General features: G+C 40.4%; 1 protein-coding gene across 1 annotated transcript in view; it reads right to left on the bottom strand.

Moving 5' to 3' along the window:
• The window catches only part of LOC139729259 (semaphorin-5A-like), a 144,733-nt gene that overhangs the window by 60,928 nt on the left and 67,074 nt on the right, over window positions 1-16,731 (bottom strand). The window contains exons 7-10 of the mRNA XM_071640190.1: window positions 14,539-14,571; window positions 8,177-8,285; window positions 6,960-7,017; window positions 6,157-6,286 (exon numbers count right to left, since the gene is read on the bottom strand). Of these exons, the coding sequence (XP_071496291.1) occupies window positions 6,157-6,286; window positions 6,960-7,017; window positions 8,177-8,285; window positions 14,539-14,571 (330 nt within the window). The remainder of the gene's footprint in view (window positions 1-6,156; window positions 6,287-6,959; window positions 7,018-8,176; window positions 8,286-14,538; window positions 14,572-16,731) is intronic.

The following is a 16,731-nucleotide window of genomic DNA, read 5'->3' as shown; positions in this document are numbered from 1 at the left end:
GTGAGAAAGAAAAGTCGCGCCATATTATACACGTTGTATTTCAGTTTCAGTGTGAAATAAAAAAAAAAAAAAAATGAGTAAAAGTGTCTCTGGAAACGGATTTCTAACACAGAGATTTTGTTTTTGTTCGATTTTTCTGTATGTTGGTTAGTTTGTTTTTTACGACATAATACTCGTCGCCTAAAGTTGCGTTTCGTACCGCAGTTCGATACATTCGTATTTTTTCTTGCCAGATTGAGACGCCAACCCCGTTGCTAAGAGGTACCTACCAGGTATACCGTCAGGTCTCGACACTAGCGGTGGCCCGGGGCCATCAAAAAACGCACGTCGGGCACCAAAATTTCATATATTTTTATGAAGATTTTGGTGGACCGATCGGGCCACCAAGAAAAGTCGGATGTTTGCCTTTATACTTTTGGAAATGAACAGCGCTAACAATCGACTCCGTATGCTAAAATAAATGTCGGATATTTGTTTTTATTTTCGAGAAATGAATAACGGTATAATATCCGGCTTTGTATGATACTAAAATTAATGTCGGGTGTTTGCTTATACTTTTGGAAATGAATACAGTAAGATTTAGCTTCGTAAGGTGCTAAAATTTATGTCAGATATTTGATTTTGCGTTCGGAAATGAATGAAGATAACATTCGGCTAAAGTAGATGCCGGATGTTTGCTTTTATGTTCGAAAGTAAATAGCAATAACATTCGGCCCCGGAAGATGCTAAAATAAATGTCGAATGTTTCCTTTAACGTTCGGAAATGAATAACGGTAATATTCGACTTTGTATGATACTAAAATAAATGTCAGATGTTTTCTTATACTTTAGGAAAAGAAGAACGGTAAGATTCAGCTCCGTACGGTGCTAAAATTAATGTCGAGTATTTGATTTTGCACTGGGAAATGAATAAGGATATCATTCGGCTGTGTAAGATGCTAAAATAAATATCGCACGTTTGCTTTGACGTTGGGAAATGAATAATAATGATATTCAACTCCTTACGATGGTAAAATAAATGCCGGATGTTTGCTTTTATGTTCGAAAGTAAATAGCAATAACATTCGGCCCCGGAAGATGCTAAAATAAATGTGGAATGTTTCCTTTAACTTTCGGAAATTAATAACGATAATATTCAACTCCGTACGATGATATTAAGATGTTTGATGTTTGCTTTTATGTTCGAAAGTAAATAGCAATAACATTCGGCTCCGGAAGATGCTAAAACAAATGTCGAATGTTTGCTTTAACGTTCAGAAATGAATAACGATAATATTCAACTCCGTACGATGATAAAATAAATGTCACATGTTTGCTTTTACGTTCGAAAGTAAATAGCAATAACATGCAGCTCCGGAACATGCTAGAATACATGTCGAATAATTTTCCTATCTGTAATTTGCCCGTGTGCTTCATGGTTGTGAGGGTAGCTCTTAGCCACGCTGGTCTGTAATTTCATACACAGCCCTGTCGCTTTAAAAACGCTTTGTAATACATTATAGGTCCTGCAGTATAAGATCAGTAACTTGTAATCATTCGTAGTGACGTAGAATGCGTTTGTATTGTAGCAACAGCACTGATTTTCATATTATTATTCATATCAGTTCAATTCTATTTGATCAAAATCCGGTTAATTTCACATGATCGGCGTTTGATGACAATAATAATGGAACTGTGCAAAAGTATAGGAGACAACATGCTTAGCGGACGATTCCTCCTTTTGATTCCCCTCTCCCTGTCTCATTCCCTCTCAGCTCACTTTGATCTTTCCTCTCCCCAGCCCACCCGACAAAGAAGAAGTTCGGTACAATACAAAAACAAAAACAAAACTAAACTAAAACTAAAACAAAACAAGGAACATGTGCTGGCAGAATAAATGGGAATGATACCTATGCCCCAGCCAGGCCAAGCTTGTGGAAATTTCCATGAAAGCAGAGTGGATCAATCAATAAGTTAGTGTTGCCTGCCAGCAAAGGAATGCGCGTATGCATTCCTTCACACCCCACCTGTGTTGTAAACCACGTGTAGATATCAATTAGACAGTCTGGCCTGGGAGTGGGAGTGAGCCAGGGACATGTCTCTAGCACTAGTCTTGAGTAAAAGCCCCTTTTGAGTTCCTGTAAACGTCATATGATACTGTTTTGTCTTTCTTTTCGCCTAAAAAAAAGCATATAGCGAACAGACCTCACCTCCCTGATATCACAAATGGTCATGTAGCCATGCAAAAGGATTGATTTATCCCTTCTAGGCGAAAACTGAATTAAATGTCCTTTGATAGAAAATTCGAAATCTAGCATGCCTGGATAAAGACTACCTTGGTACCTTCGCAATATGTACCAGGCCAGCCAGAGCCACATGTTCGATCGTTGAGAGCTCGCGAAGGAAGCAAAATGGTGAGCTAGTAGCGGCATGTACGTACGTATACAAAATGCACCTCATTGGTGAAAGCGTGGGGCTGATCGAATGCATTCTAGAAGACAAAGGCTGTGAACCCTGGCAAATTAATCCTGTTGGTAGTGTTACCGTTAGGTTTTAACAGACAATAGAGAGATTAGACAAAGTCACCCTCATTGTTGATGCATTCTCAGTTTCATTCCGGAATGCCCGGCTTATTTCTAGGCCAGGCGACGGCCGGAATGGGTATAGAATGCGCGCATTCTCGAGTGCATGCCACTGAGATAAAAGGTACTTGTACTAAGTATTCCGAACGCATTCTGGAATAGATACCAACGAGTGGATGTCCGTCGTGCCTAAAAAGTTGTTAGGACTGACAGGGCTCGCTGGCCCTGTGAGAGATTTGACTTGCAACTGCAAATAAAGTAATACAGTTTTGCCTGAAACTTTGCGTTGAATTAGAAACAAACGCAAATTTATTGGATTAGTCAAGGTTGCCTTCGATATTTTCTCTACGAAATCGTGCGTCCGCTTATAAATAGCAATGAACTTGCTTGCAATAAAATGCAAATTTGCGTACGGCTCGCTCTCGGGCGGGAACTTGCATTTGTTGATGCTTTACCTCTCGCAACTACTGAAATTTCCCAAGCTCGGTGCTTAGATTATGTGCACTATACCACACGCTATAACACATAATACTTTATGCGTATCGGGGATTTTCGGGTCGATATCGGGAGTTGTAGCGAACGAGTAGCGCGAAATGGTAAATTCGCGATTTTTGTAAGCATCGGGCAGCAATTCTACCTTCATACTTATGCCGAATTTGGTTCGATACTGCACTGCTGAGGAGCTGAATCATGTCAGAATTCATTTCTGTAACCTAGAAAATCAGTTAAGTGTAATTTTCAGGTCAAAACAGTGCTTGGCCCCAAACCCTCCTATTGCCGATGGCTTCGCTTTGTCTGCTAGTAATATGTAGCACTTTCTATTCCATTTGATTAGTGAAGGTTGCGTTCGATATTTGCCTACGGAATCACGCTTCCTTTTAGCAATGAACTTCCTTGCGTTTAAATGAAAATTTACGTACGGTGCGGGGACTTGCATTTGATGTTTTAGCTCTCACAAGGCACAGCTATGCTTCATAAAATTTCATCTCAAGCCCAGGGCGCAGATTGTGTGCCCAAGTATACTCGGACGCTGCACTACGTACACGCACGCGTATCGGGGATTCGGATCATGAGTAGCGAGCGCGCGAGTAGCGCGAATTAAACGGTAAACTCGCGATTTTTTTTTAAGCATCAAGCAATAGTATATTTATGGCATTTCTTCCTTAATACTAATTGTCGAATTTGGTTCGCAGTTGCATTGCTGAGGAGTTGAATCATGTCACAATTCATTTCTGTAACCTAAAATACATTTGCACATGTATCAGTAAGTGTAATTTTCATGTCAAAATAGTGCGTGGCCCTAAATCCTGGATTGCCGATGGCTTCTCCGCTTAGCACTAGTAGTATAAGCTTTCTATTCATTACGAAACAATAGTCGCCATTCAACGAGGGACGCCTCGAGACGCATCGGGACGCATCGGGAGGGTAGAGGGAAGGAGCTTATTTTGCGGACGCAGCGAGACGGCCACCAGGTAAGCTCCTTTTCGTACATGCAACGGTCCATTTGTGAGGGCTCGTCTTTTACAAGTATACTTGGGAGTTAGCCGACGCTTTGCGACGCTCGGCGGCGCCCGCCGACACGCAGTCTAAACTACTGGTTGTATGCCGTCGCTAACCGTCGCTGGGTGTCCTTTGACGTCGGAAATTGAAAGAAATTTGCAGAAGCGTCGCACCGCGTCGCTCGCCGTCCCTAGTTTACCAGGTGCGCCTTAATGAACATGTGTTTCATTATGTTGAATGGGAGCCATTATAAATGGAATGATAAAAAGCATGTCCATACACTGTATCTTATGCAATACTAACCTGTGATGAATTATTAAGTTTCAGTGAGGCACCCAAAGTCCTTTCACTTTATGAAATAGGCTATAAATTTTCCCATCAAAATCAGTTTATCACAGTTGAGACCAAAGAGAAAAGCCAGGGCTTGGATATCAATCATGTGGCAATTATCATACATGTAAGTATCTTTTCAGAGGAAAACACCACTTGATATGACTTATGACCATTCTCATCCCCACCATCTGTCCAAGTACAGTCGGAACCGTTACAGAAACTACAGCTCTGAACATGTCAGATGTGTTTGTTCCAAGTGCAATTGAATTCACTTTCACTGTATGCTTTAAAGAAAAGTATACTAACTTTGGAAATAAAGTCATCATAAGCCCCCACCCCCCCCCCCCCCCCAAAAAAAAATATATATATATATCAATGACAAATTAATGATCATCATCTTGATTGACCAAATTGACCCATTTGATCCAGGACAGCAATCATAGGTTAAAAAAAAAAAGATGAACTTTATGAAACCTTAGACTGATTATTCCAAGGGGAGAAATTTGGCCTCAACCTCTAGGAGGAACCTTTCCTTTTTTACGAGGTTAAAGCTTCCCTTGTCATAGACTTTACCCCACAGAAAGATGAGTCGATCACCCCCACATAAATAATCGACGACATCTGGTCTGACAACATTGTCATCTTCATCTGCCTTGTCTGGAGTCGATGGCGAAACAAATGGAGACAAACCAAACCAAACACAAGAGGCTTTTATGCTCATTATTCTGAAGCACGATTCGTCATGTTCGGCAGGAATGCAGGTGCGGATTCATGCGAGAAACATTGTAGCAGCTGTCTTCTGGAGTCATTGCGATTGATGAAAGGAGCACACATTTCTTGATGTTCTCTGTTTCAGCGGCACAACAAGTAGCAGAGAATATACTGACTATGACAAACAATTTATCTATGAACCAGAAACACAAACACAGTGGCGGATCCAGGCGCCAGTGCGCCCCCCCCCCTTTTATTTTGTTAGAACAAAAGAAATAAAAAGAAAAAGTGGGGTGGGGGCATGCATCCCGCTCTGATTTTGTAAAGGCTCCCCTTTACAGAATTCCTGGATCCGCCCTTGCAAATCACACACATAAGCAGACAAAGAGTAAGACAGAAAAGATAAAATATCTACAGCACCCAACAGCATAAACATTGTATAGCAGCTTTGAATATGTGTCAAGAAAACAACTCAACGAGCCTCACCTATAGGCACCTTGTTTATGAAATGGAGAAGAGAATGTAACTTGTACATATTTACTCATGTACCGAGGAGTCGTTTGGTCCTGGATAGGCATCTTGGCTTTTCTTGATATTTACCATCTGCAAACTTGGATTTTCATATGTACTCCACATTTTTCTGCCAAATATACTCACTAATGAATATATATATATATATATATATATATATATATATATATATATATATATACACACATACACACACATACATACACACACACACACACACACACACACACACAAATATAGATTATGGACATATGCACATTATCAAGACATACAGGCAAATCCAACAGCAACTTGTGCCAGTACTTCAAGACTTTGGAGAAAGGGGCGAGAAAAAACACCACACCCACATTTCCATTTTTCCTCATTTCTTACTCCATAAACGTTGGAATAAGAGATGCCTTTCAAAACAAATTATTGTAATTGATTGTTTTATTGATTCATGGGAGATGAGGGAGTTTCGGGGGGGGGGGGGGTGGAGAGTTGGAGGGTTGGAATTGAGGTTTGAGGCCAGACTACATACCCTTGGACTTGCATTCGGTCTGCTGACCCAGGCAGAAGCGGCATTGGGCTGGAACTTGAAGGGGCCGTTGAATGCCTCGTCTATCGCCTCCAAGGTGTAGGCGCAGATGGCGGAACCATGGATGCTGTTGCTATGGGGATGCAAGAGGCGGGGAGGATGAAAAGGGTCAACACTTCCTGTTTGTTCAAAAGGCCATTTTCTAAGACTTCTATTAACACTAACAAAAACAACAAAATCATGAGAGTCTGCACTGCGTGATCACTTCTAATAACTTCACGGTGCAGTGCATACACGTACGTTCACTCCCAATTTGTGCATTACAGAAAGAAAATACTGAAAACAAAACAACAAAATGACAGAAAGAAATACCCGATAAATGCTGAGAATCTGTGAATGACAACAGCAAGGTTGCATCCTTCAAGAGAATTTCCACCTAATCTGACGATAAGCATCAACAAGAGTTAACAAATTCTGCATCTATCTACCATTTTGCAACATGAGCTTTCATGTGACAGATTGAAAAACAAAACAACTTTTCCAATCCTTGCAAATAAAAAAAAAAGAAGACAACTGTACAACCTTGAAACATGATCAAAGCTTAGTTTGGAAGCTTAATAAAATGATTGATGCCTGCTTAGTGATGATGAAATCCTATCCTTTTTCTCCTATCCTTAGTTACAAGGACTTTGGGGTTTGAACTTTTTAAGAGGGATCACATCAAAAAAGCCATGAATGTCACCAGCATCATCGCATCATTCGGCATTAGAGACTTCCTTCTACCTTTCAGCAGCAAGTAATCGTACCTTGGTGTTGAGAAGACGGTGAAGATGATCCCTGTCTCATTGTCGTAGTACGTGCTCTCTGGAAGAGAAGAAATTTGAGAAATGCAAGAAGTTGACGTCACGGAACAAACGTTACGTGAAGTCTTCCCACTGAAACATGATTTGACACTGTAGGGCACAAACATTTCTTTTTTTTTCTACCCTGGCAACGGGCAAGCACTGCTTGCCAATAGACCTATTGTTGTATTACAACATCATAAACTATGTACAATGCAAAGATAGTAATTGATGTCAATATGATTGCAACTCTGTTAATCCGATGTCAATATGATTGCAACTCTGTTAATCTGACATCAACATGATTGCAACTCTTTTATCTGATGTCAATATGATTGCAACTCTGTTAATCTGACGTCAATATGATTGCAACTCTGTTAAGCTGACGTCAATATGATTGCAACTCTGTTAATCTGACATCAATATGATTGCAATTCTCTTCATCTGATGTCAATATGATTGCAATTCTGTTAATCTGACGTCAATATGATTGCCTCATGTAATTCACTTTCTCTCCAAGTCTCTCTAGCAACATTCAATCTTCCTTTTTTATCAACTGCCTGCATTGTTCATGTCATGTCGTCTCGAGAGTTGAGGTTGGAGTACGCGACAAAGTGGGGAGAGAAAAAAAAGACGTCGAAAAGAGGATGCACCGACAAGATGGTCAGACAGATTTTGGATCAGCGTAAACAAGGCTTACATCCTACGCTCTTTTGCCACAACGTACAGGTGGGAGCCAGCAGTGTGGCTGCGGCAGTAATGCCGCCACGGTACATGAAATCTCTTGGAAATTGATGATGTCGCATCGTAGAAAAGGGTGCATGATTAGGGATGGCGGTGCTATGAATACATGAGACATCTTGATGACCTTCAAAAGTACCAGTGCTTATATTGCTGCACCTTAACACTTCTTGCATCCACGATGTTGCAATAAATCCTTCAAAGCTCCAAATAAATCAAATATAATCCACCCTCCCCTGCATGTACCCCCTCTAAATATCTGCACATTGCTATAAACCAAATGATCTCTTGCATTTTAAGCATGTTATCATGATGTATTTTCATTTTCATCAATACTTAGTATATCTATGCAAGTACTCATTTATTGACTCCCTATTCTAGCGATTTAACTACTTCTGCTACTACTACTGACACGCTTGCTGTAAGAGAGTTGACTTTACCAATTTCATTGAAGGAGAACGGTATCTGCCCTGGGATGGAGCAGTTGAGGCGGGCCTTGCGGAAGGTGGTCCAGTTCTCCTCTAGCAAGAAGTGTCCTCCGGTGTCACTCTGCAGTGGAAAAGGGGGGGGGGGGGCAGGAGGAAGGAGAAGAGAAGGAAGAGGAAAACATAAGGGATGTCATTACCATCTCTCTTTCAGGATTAAGCCCTCTGCTGACATTTAAATCCTGCCCAGAGCTTACAATGTAAGTCCTAAAAAAAAAGAAGATGTTTTACCCACAATGAATCTTTGCCAGGTTGTACCAATGGATACCAGGCAATGCTGCTGGGGGAAATGGTAATGGCACAGTGCCCTCCAAAAGAGCAGTACGAAGTGTGGAGAAGCTACCCTGTGTAAATGATAAGACTGCACGTCATAATCACTATTAATTCTAAGTTAGAGAGAGGATAAAGAAGATCACAACTGACTAACACTGGAAAGGAATATCAACGAAAGTAAATGAAAATACAAACTGAATATTCTTTTCAGATTTTCAGCTCAATAATCCCTGAACTGTATTTTACTTGTATGTGCAACCCCTTCCTCCCCCTTTCCCCCTCCCCCTTCCCCTCCCCAATTTCCTTTGAAGTGATGCACATACATCACTCAATGCATCATGTGTGTCATGTCATGTGAAAGGCGGTACTTCCCATTCACCTGTTTCACACTCCCCTCTAACATTTTGCTTCATAAAAAGAGTAAACTTTTTGTTTTTGCCTATGGTACAGCTCACATGCTTCAGCTCTCTTCCTCCCCCTCTCTTTCTCTTCTTCTGTCTTGTCTTTCTATTAAATTTCTTTCATTTTCCCATCTGCATCTCCAAGACGTTCATCTCAAACTCTGATGTGAGGTGAAAACTCACATGAAGGTTGGTGGTAAAACATGGCTTGACATGCCATCAGACAAATGTATGGGTGCAGAAAGCGATAAAGGGAAGAGAGAGAAGGGGGGGGGGAGATGTGCGATCAGGCATTCAGGGGATTTTAATGCTATTTTCTTGACCTTCTCCCCGATGCTGATCCAAGCCAAACACATAGTGGCATTAATTGCAGATGTGAAGGGATGCATCTGGTTGTGCAAGACAGACTAATGTGCAGGGATTTATCTGCTGTCTGTAGAGAATGGGCCTCGTGCCTGTTTTGTGTTACTACAGAGGGAGGATGATGGGCGACATTCTGAATGTCGGATCTGTGTATACGATGGATGGACGTGAGGCTCTGACAAGCAACAGACGCCATCGAGAGAGATGGAATAAGATGGGACTATGCAGGGAATGGTGAAATGATTGTCACGTTGACGTATTAAAGCTGCCATAATTTTTTCATTATCAACACTTTTCTCTCCTTCTCTCTTCATTTTTGTTGAGTACACAAGAATTTAATTTTCCATCATGTTCTACCATGACAGATTACTGATGAAGTCTCGTATACATGCTCAGTCATGCTTTTCTGTGCATTTCTACATAAAAAGATTTTGATATTGGTTCATATCCACTATTTTCATGCCTGGTACTCTCCACTCCTTTATACTGCTTGAGATCTATCATTTGTGAGGTTCTCACACATATTAAATGCAAGTACTCACATGAAATGAAACAAACAAAATTACCTAGACCTCTCTCTCTGATTAGATGGAATAACATAGTCCATCATATCAGAACCAATGCAGTTTTCGAAATCAAACTCTAAACATAATCGTCAAATATGAGACATTAAACTTCTTAAATAAGTTTTGTTTTTGTTTTATCAGATATATCAATTCAATTCATAATACACGTCCTGTTGATTCTGTAACCATAACATAGTACTTTTACCTTGCCAGTGGCAATGAAACAAAGCCAGAAAAACAAAGAAGAAAGGATGAAAATGATGAAACCAAAAAAAAAAAAAAAGAGAAAAATATCAAACAGCGTTTAGTATAGGTATGCCATCGCAAAGAGTGCAAGACCACCTCCTTGGACTTGTAGAAAACCCAAACTCGAAACCAATTTCTCGTTTGGTTGCACCTGGCATGGTTTGATGGTTGACTAAGATTTGAAATTTCATCATATACGTGCCGTACTGTAGCACAGACTTGAATTGTGACTCTGCCAGTGCTGCCAAGACTCCAGGCTAGTCAGTTCAACAACCTCGAATCAAATCGAAGCCCAACGCAGCACTTCTTTTTGAGCAATATTAGGTACCAATCTCCACGCATAAAAGAAATTGATCTTGAGGCAATACATCAAGAATACAAATTGTAAAATCCCTCTCCTTTTCTTTCTTCCTCCACACCCCCCCCCCCCCCCAAATTTCTCATCGGTCAACAGTGTTATCGCCAGAAGACGACCTTGTGTTTGAACAAAAGTTCTTCGATTCCCCTGCAGTGTGATTTAGCGTCGCGTAATCCAATACAAAATTTCATTTCGGGCATGAGCGCCTGTAGGGAAGAAACATGAATGTGGATTGGGATTTTTCCCTTGGATACATTTCAGGGCAAGACGTAATTCTTGTAACTGTAGAATTCAAATTCAGAATAATCACTCATACTCGTGAAATGTTAGACTACATTATGAATTAAAAAGTAGGCTACACTATTAGGTCCTTCCTGACGTTTTTTTTCTCTCTCTCCTTCTTCAAAGATCACCAGGGTAATGCAAAAGCAGTTCTTGCAGAACGGTGTATAATTTCTAGGTGCTTGTAAATTCTATGAGTGATGATAAATCCACACAGAACATTTTGCTCTGAACCAATCCATGTCAACTCTGTAAATATGACAGTAAGAACACGGGAAAACATGATGGATGACAAACACGGAATAGGTTATTTGAGCTATGGGCGCAGTATCAGTCTTCACTCATGTTTGAATACAGCATTGGCAATTTACCCCCCCCCCCCCCCCCCCCAATGCAGTTTTACAATTAAGAACACATTACTTCTTTTACAATCGTATAGAGTTAGAAGAACAGCACATGCATGCAAGATGGAGAAAAATTCAAAAATTCAGAGAAAAAAAAAAGTCTATTGAATACTGTAAAACCTCAAACATTCATGGCATGAAACTTTTGAAAATTGCCACTGGCATTCAATGCATTGTACAGACAAAGACTTCTGTGTGCATTTATTACTTCAGTGAATCGTGGCTTCTTGCAAAGTTCGCAAAAGTTTCAGGCATGCGAAAATCTCAGGCTTTACAGGAGTGGAGAGCTGTTTTTCATATGTCATTGATTGTATAACAGGGAATATACGAGATTTTCAGGTCAATGAAACACCTTCTTGCATGCAATGTGATTTAAACAGGGATTTAACAACTCAAGCTTCGAAATTGAAGAAGGACTTAAATTGCACTTGTGAGGTGATCAATACTATGGGAATCTGCTGATGACTGAACGCATTTAGGTAATTTTGGGTCTCCTCCTTTCTTTCTTGCTCACTGACTCTTCTTTGTGCGTCTTACATCATACAATCATATCAGTACCATGACTCTTATCACATACTAGATATGTAGCTTGATATTTGTTGGGATTTTAATGCACAAGCCAGGGGAACGATGACTTGAAAATAAGGTGTCTGACAGCTGTTGGGTGTCCTGCTCAGGTGAAGATGAGTTAAGTATGGGATTCTCTGTTTTCTTCATAAGACAAGGGCAGACAATGGAAGCCTATGCAGTGGAAACACTGACATAAAAGAAGAACAATCACTCCTACCAAATCCGCGATAAACCTTTGCAATGCGTCGAAGCTGGTCTTTGGGGTAGGGTGTTACCACAGAGCATAACTGTTCATTGGAAAGTAAAACTGCAATTTGCAAATTGTGATCCTGTATTTTAGTGAAAACCTAAGGGATGAGATATCAATGCAAGCTCACTTTGAATTGATCCTACAGGGAATGGTTAGTAGCATGTATAGAATATACCCATGTCTTTAAACTCTCAACATCTTATCCCCCTCCCCCATGAAATAATTGCTTTATGATGGGGGGGGGGGGGGGGGGGGAAGGGGGGAGAGCACACACCAGCAAGGAGCTAGCCAATTTTAATCCATCTTTCTGGCAGAACATAGTAACTACCATTCCGGGACTCTCAAAGCTTGCCTGTCTATATCTTCTTTTCTATTTTCATTTTGTTTGCTTTTGGTTGCTTAATATCAAGTGTGAAGTACACATGATGAGAGGAGTGGGGGTACCCTGGAGAGATAGATACATGTACTTCCTACACCGTATTGCAAATTCCTGCCAGTAGCTTGATTTCTATCCGTATCAGCAATTCACATCTGGAAAAGAAATCAAACTAAACTTGACCGAGACTTTTTTTTTCCTTGCTACTGGCAGTCTGTGTTTCCCCCTCTTACTGTCCCTAGTCTTGTTAGTTTGCCAGTTCCCATCACTTCCATGGCACAAAGTCACCGTAAGTGGTCCTCGGCAATAGGAGGCGATGATGGATTGACAGCTTAACAAGTTCACATCACGAGGATCAATAGCTGACTCTCAGACCGAGACAATTCATATTTTTCACAAGCAATGGCTCACCCTGCCATTTGCATAGTCTCAATCCCAGACTTTGTGTCCATTTTCTCTCTCAACCTCCGAACTTTGCACATGTCGGACAAGCGCAGCATGACAACAGAGCATCTGTTGCAGGAGTGTGCCCCTTTGTACAACACCATGAGCCAGAGATATTGCAGCAAAAAACTGTATGAGAGTGTGACGGATCTGCAGCACACTGCATCATTTGTTTCAGAGATGTTCCCATTCAGAAATGAATGTGAAGAAGAACATCCCCCCCCCACAAAAAAAACCCATCGATACAATGCACATCTATCAGAAGATTACTAACATGCCCAGAAGTGTTTCTCAGGACAATTACCCTATCATAATAGTCATCTAATTGGTTTAATAAAATGCATCCAATACATAGGCCTATGTCATTCATCCTCTATTCATTAGCAAATGGGAAGTAAAAAGTCTGGATGAAAGGCTATATCCCTATTCCATTACTAACTCCCCCTTCAGGAGCTCATATTCATTTCCAATACCAAAAATATATGGGCTAAATTTGTGGCCTTTACACCCCTATTTCTACTAATTCATGACTTCTGTTGTTCTCTCTCGTGAACAGGATTTCCCTATGCGAAGAGGCTAATGGTAGTGTATTTTTGTATTCAAATTGTCATCATGAGTTATGGAAGACCATCAATCACCAATGCCCAAAACTAGCAGAGAATGGAAATGTGCGAGTGAGTGAAAAAGAACAGCACTTCCGTTCTCAAGGACTCACTGCTTGTAAGTGGAAAGAGCTATTAAAAAAAATAATGAGTTGAGTTATCAAGCATGAATTGGTGGAAATCACTGGGGGAAATTAGTCCAAAGTAGCTTTTAATTTGATACTCGTTGAAATCTTCTTTTTTCCCACAGGAGCCAAATATTAACAGAGATGGTTACAACTCTTGTAATACTCTTTTTTTGTTGTTCTTCTTCTTTTCATTAAATGTAAAGAGAAGCGGTCAATCAGTGAAACCTCTCAACAGGACATGAAGTGGACAATGATACATTGTAGGAAGGTTATATCCTGGAATGTGACAGGCATCATTCATCTCCAAACTACGTCAGTATGGGTCTAGCTTCCCCATTGTAGCTACGCTCATGCAGAAGCTAATTGTCGATAGGATCTCGCCCCCTAGACTATGACGCGCGTCCACACAACACCTATTTCCAAGATTGGGCTTTTGAAGTGCGAGTCCCACCACTCGGTGATAAAACTACTACAGAAAAAGAGGAAATACATGCGCAAAATATCTAGCGATAAACCCGATCATGGTGCCACAGGTAGTGTTCAATATGCTCTTCGATCCGAAAGCTGAGGGAGAATAGGATTCATGGAGAGGTCACACTAACTTTCACGATTATTGATTATTGCGTCCATACGATGATAAGCTATTAATGGAAAGAGCATAAACCCTGAGAAATGTTGCAGTTTTAATCATTGACTAATCCTCAGATATCTAACTTTTTAGTGCATCTACATGGTACTAAACTACGAGCTGATCACGAAGTTTAAAACTTCAAGCTAAACTAGAAATTTAGAAACGTCGTGTGAATGCAACTATTGAGAACCTATCACTCGGGATTGCTCTTCTACATTCATGAGTAGGATGGTCGATGAATTCTGATGTAGAATTTGAAGCTGGGGAATCTTTGGGCCAACTGCAGCATCGATCAAATCCCCACACAGGAGTTTGGGGTATTTTATCTTTTTCTCATAATTTGTTCAAGTAAATTGTGATTCACTCAGTCCAATCAATGATTCAAAAATGTTTTTAAAATACTACAAGAGAAAGAGATCTTACCTTACAAACTCTGGCAACTCTTGAATAGATGATCTGTAAAAGAGAAAGAAAGAAAAAACAAAGAAAAGATGCATTAATACCTTCTATAATAAACAGAACATAAACCAGGTATACACATGTAAACTTTATATTTCCTTCATCCTACATCATTAAACAACACACACACATGGACAGAAATACACAACATTTTAGCCTGCTTGACAAAGCTGATTACAGTCTGCTGAATGAAAAAAAAATGACATGAACGCAATCGACTTCTGAATGTCTGAGAAAGTGCAAGCCACCGTGCAGCTAATGCCCAATAAGCTGTTCATCTCACCATGGGGTAGATCGATGACATTGTAATGGTTAAAGTCGTCTGGCCACAAATCCAAATCAAATGAAGGCACTTGCGCCGCAATGAATACTCATGATAAGCCCTTGTGGTGGCTGCATATGTAGCCAAGTGGTGATTTTGATTTCTTTCATTTAAAAAAAGAAAAATCATTGTTGGCACATTCTGCCCCAAGTTTGCGTATTCAACTGGTTTGAGCTGGGCTTAACTGTCAATTAACCGATAAAAGGATGTAACTTGATGAGAGTGCTAGGAGGGGAGGTAACGAGAGGAAGGGTGAGGGGTCCCGATCGACACTGTCTTACCAGGCTTGATGCGAGCCAATTATACAGTGTATCTTCCAGAATCACAGGTCAGAGTGACCAAAACATTTCATCCAAGATGAACACTATGCAAATGGTTGCATTAGAAATTCCATCAATGTTTGGAGATGTGCAAATGTATGAAAAACAAAACCATTAGCAATTATTTACTGTATATGCCACATATTTCTTTGCATTTTTATTTTCATGAAATTTGCGAGTCTGTTGCTATTCCTGAATTTTAAAATGGGTGAAAACATTGATTCTGATCCCGACACATATGCAATGATCGTGAATCACACCACTCTCAAAATTGTTGGGAAGTCTCGATTCGCAAAAACTTTGACTCGCTAAATATATGGCATAAACATTAATAGTATGATTCACCAACAAACAAAAGAAAAACAAGTGAAAAGAAGAAAACGATAAATTCATCTCCCACTTATGTATTGTCATGACAATTGAGCCTCGGATCTCTACGTCCAAGACGTATGAAAACAGTGACAGAAGTGGAAATCCGGCTGCATGACACAGTGACTTTACTAACCCATAAATAGCCCATTACCAAGCAAAATGTGTTTGCATCATCCCCCAAAAAGGAAGAATAGACTTCAGAGTGCAACATCAAAAATAAAAAAGAAGCCACAACAACACCAACTAGGCAAACCATATTGCAAGTTTTTTCTTTTTGCCAAAGGTAAGTCATGTTGGACATGTTGTACGGCTGACTTCCACTGCTCCTTCATCCTTTGATCCTCCACTAAACATCCGTTTCCTCTCTTCTATCCGTTCTCTCTCTCTCTCCCTCGCTCTTAGTCCTTCCTTCCTTGCTGTATCGCATTGCAGACGCCTCAGGAACAGATAAGGTGTGAGGGATGGCCCACGGCTTAGAGACGCAATGCCTTTCCCCCTTCCCCACATCCTGCGACTTAACCCAGCACAGGAGGTTCCCAGCAAGTCATGTAAAGTGTGTACCAACTGGAGCCCAAATACTCAATCATTTAGCTGTGTTTCAAGTAAGTTCTAGTATCTAGTTATAGAAAGTGGACAAAATAAACCCTAAGGTAGACAAAAAGTGTAGAAAATGGTAATGGAGGGAGGTCGTCAAAGAATGACATAATGGGCAAGAGTTTGTTGGAGAGAAAGGAAAAAATAAAAACATATTGGTAGACCAATCTGTTAGTAGAGACGTTCCAAGTGGCAGGATGTCTTCTATAATTTTCACAAAATGGGCAAAGGACCAGCGAATTGATGACATGGAGACAAAGTCTTTGATGTTCGTAGTCATCTTTGGTACTGTAAAACAAGGAATGCTCACATGCATTTTAATTATTTTGCGAGAGCGCCAAGATCTGTGAAATTAAAATGCATGCAAAAGTTCTTATCTACCTTATATGCATTGAATGCCAGTGAGTATTCATGGAAATTTCCTGCTGCGAAAAAAGGCTGTCGGCTTCAGTTTGCGAAAATTTCATGCCGCAAAAATATCTCGCTTTGCAGCATTTTCCATTGTTCTCTACGCTGTTTCATCTCTTTCATATGAGGGGCTTTTTTAGC

This window comes from Diadema antillarum, unplaced genomic scaffold (assembly GCF_040938485.1).
Source record: "Diadema antillarum isolate AM-2024a unplaced genomic scaffold, OU_Dant_1.0 seq00000231_RagTag, whole genome shotgun sequence".
NCBI lineage: Eukaryota > Metazoa > Echinodermata > Echinoidea > Diadematoida > Diadematidae > Diadema > Diadema antillarum.
This window is presented reverse-complemented; position numbering and strand designations above follow the sequence as displayed.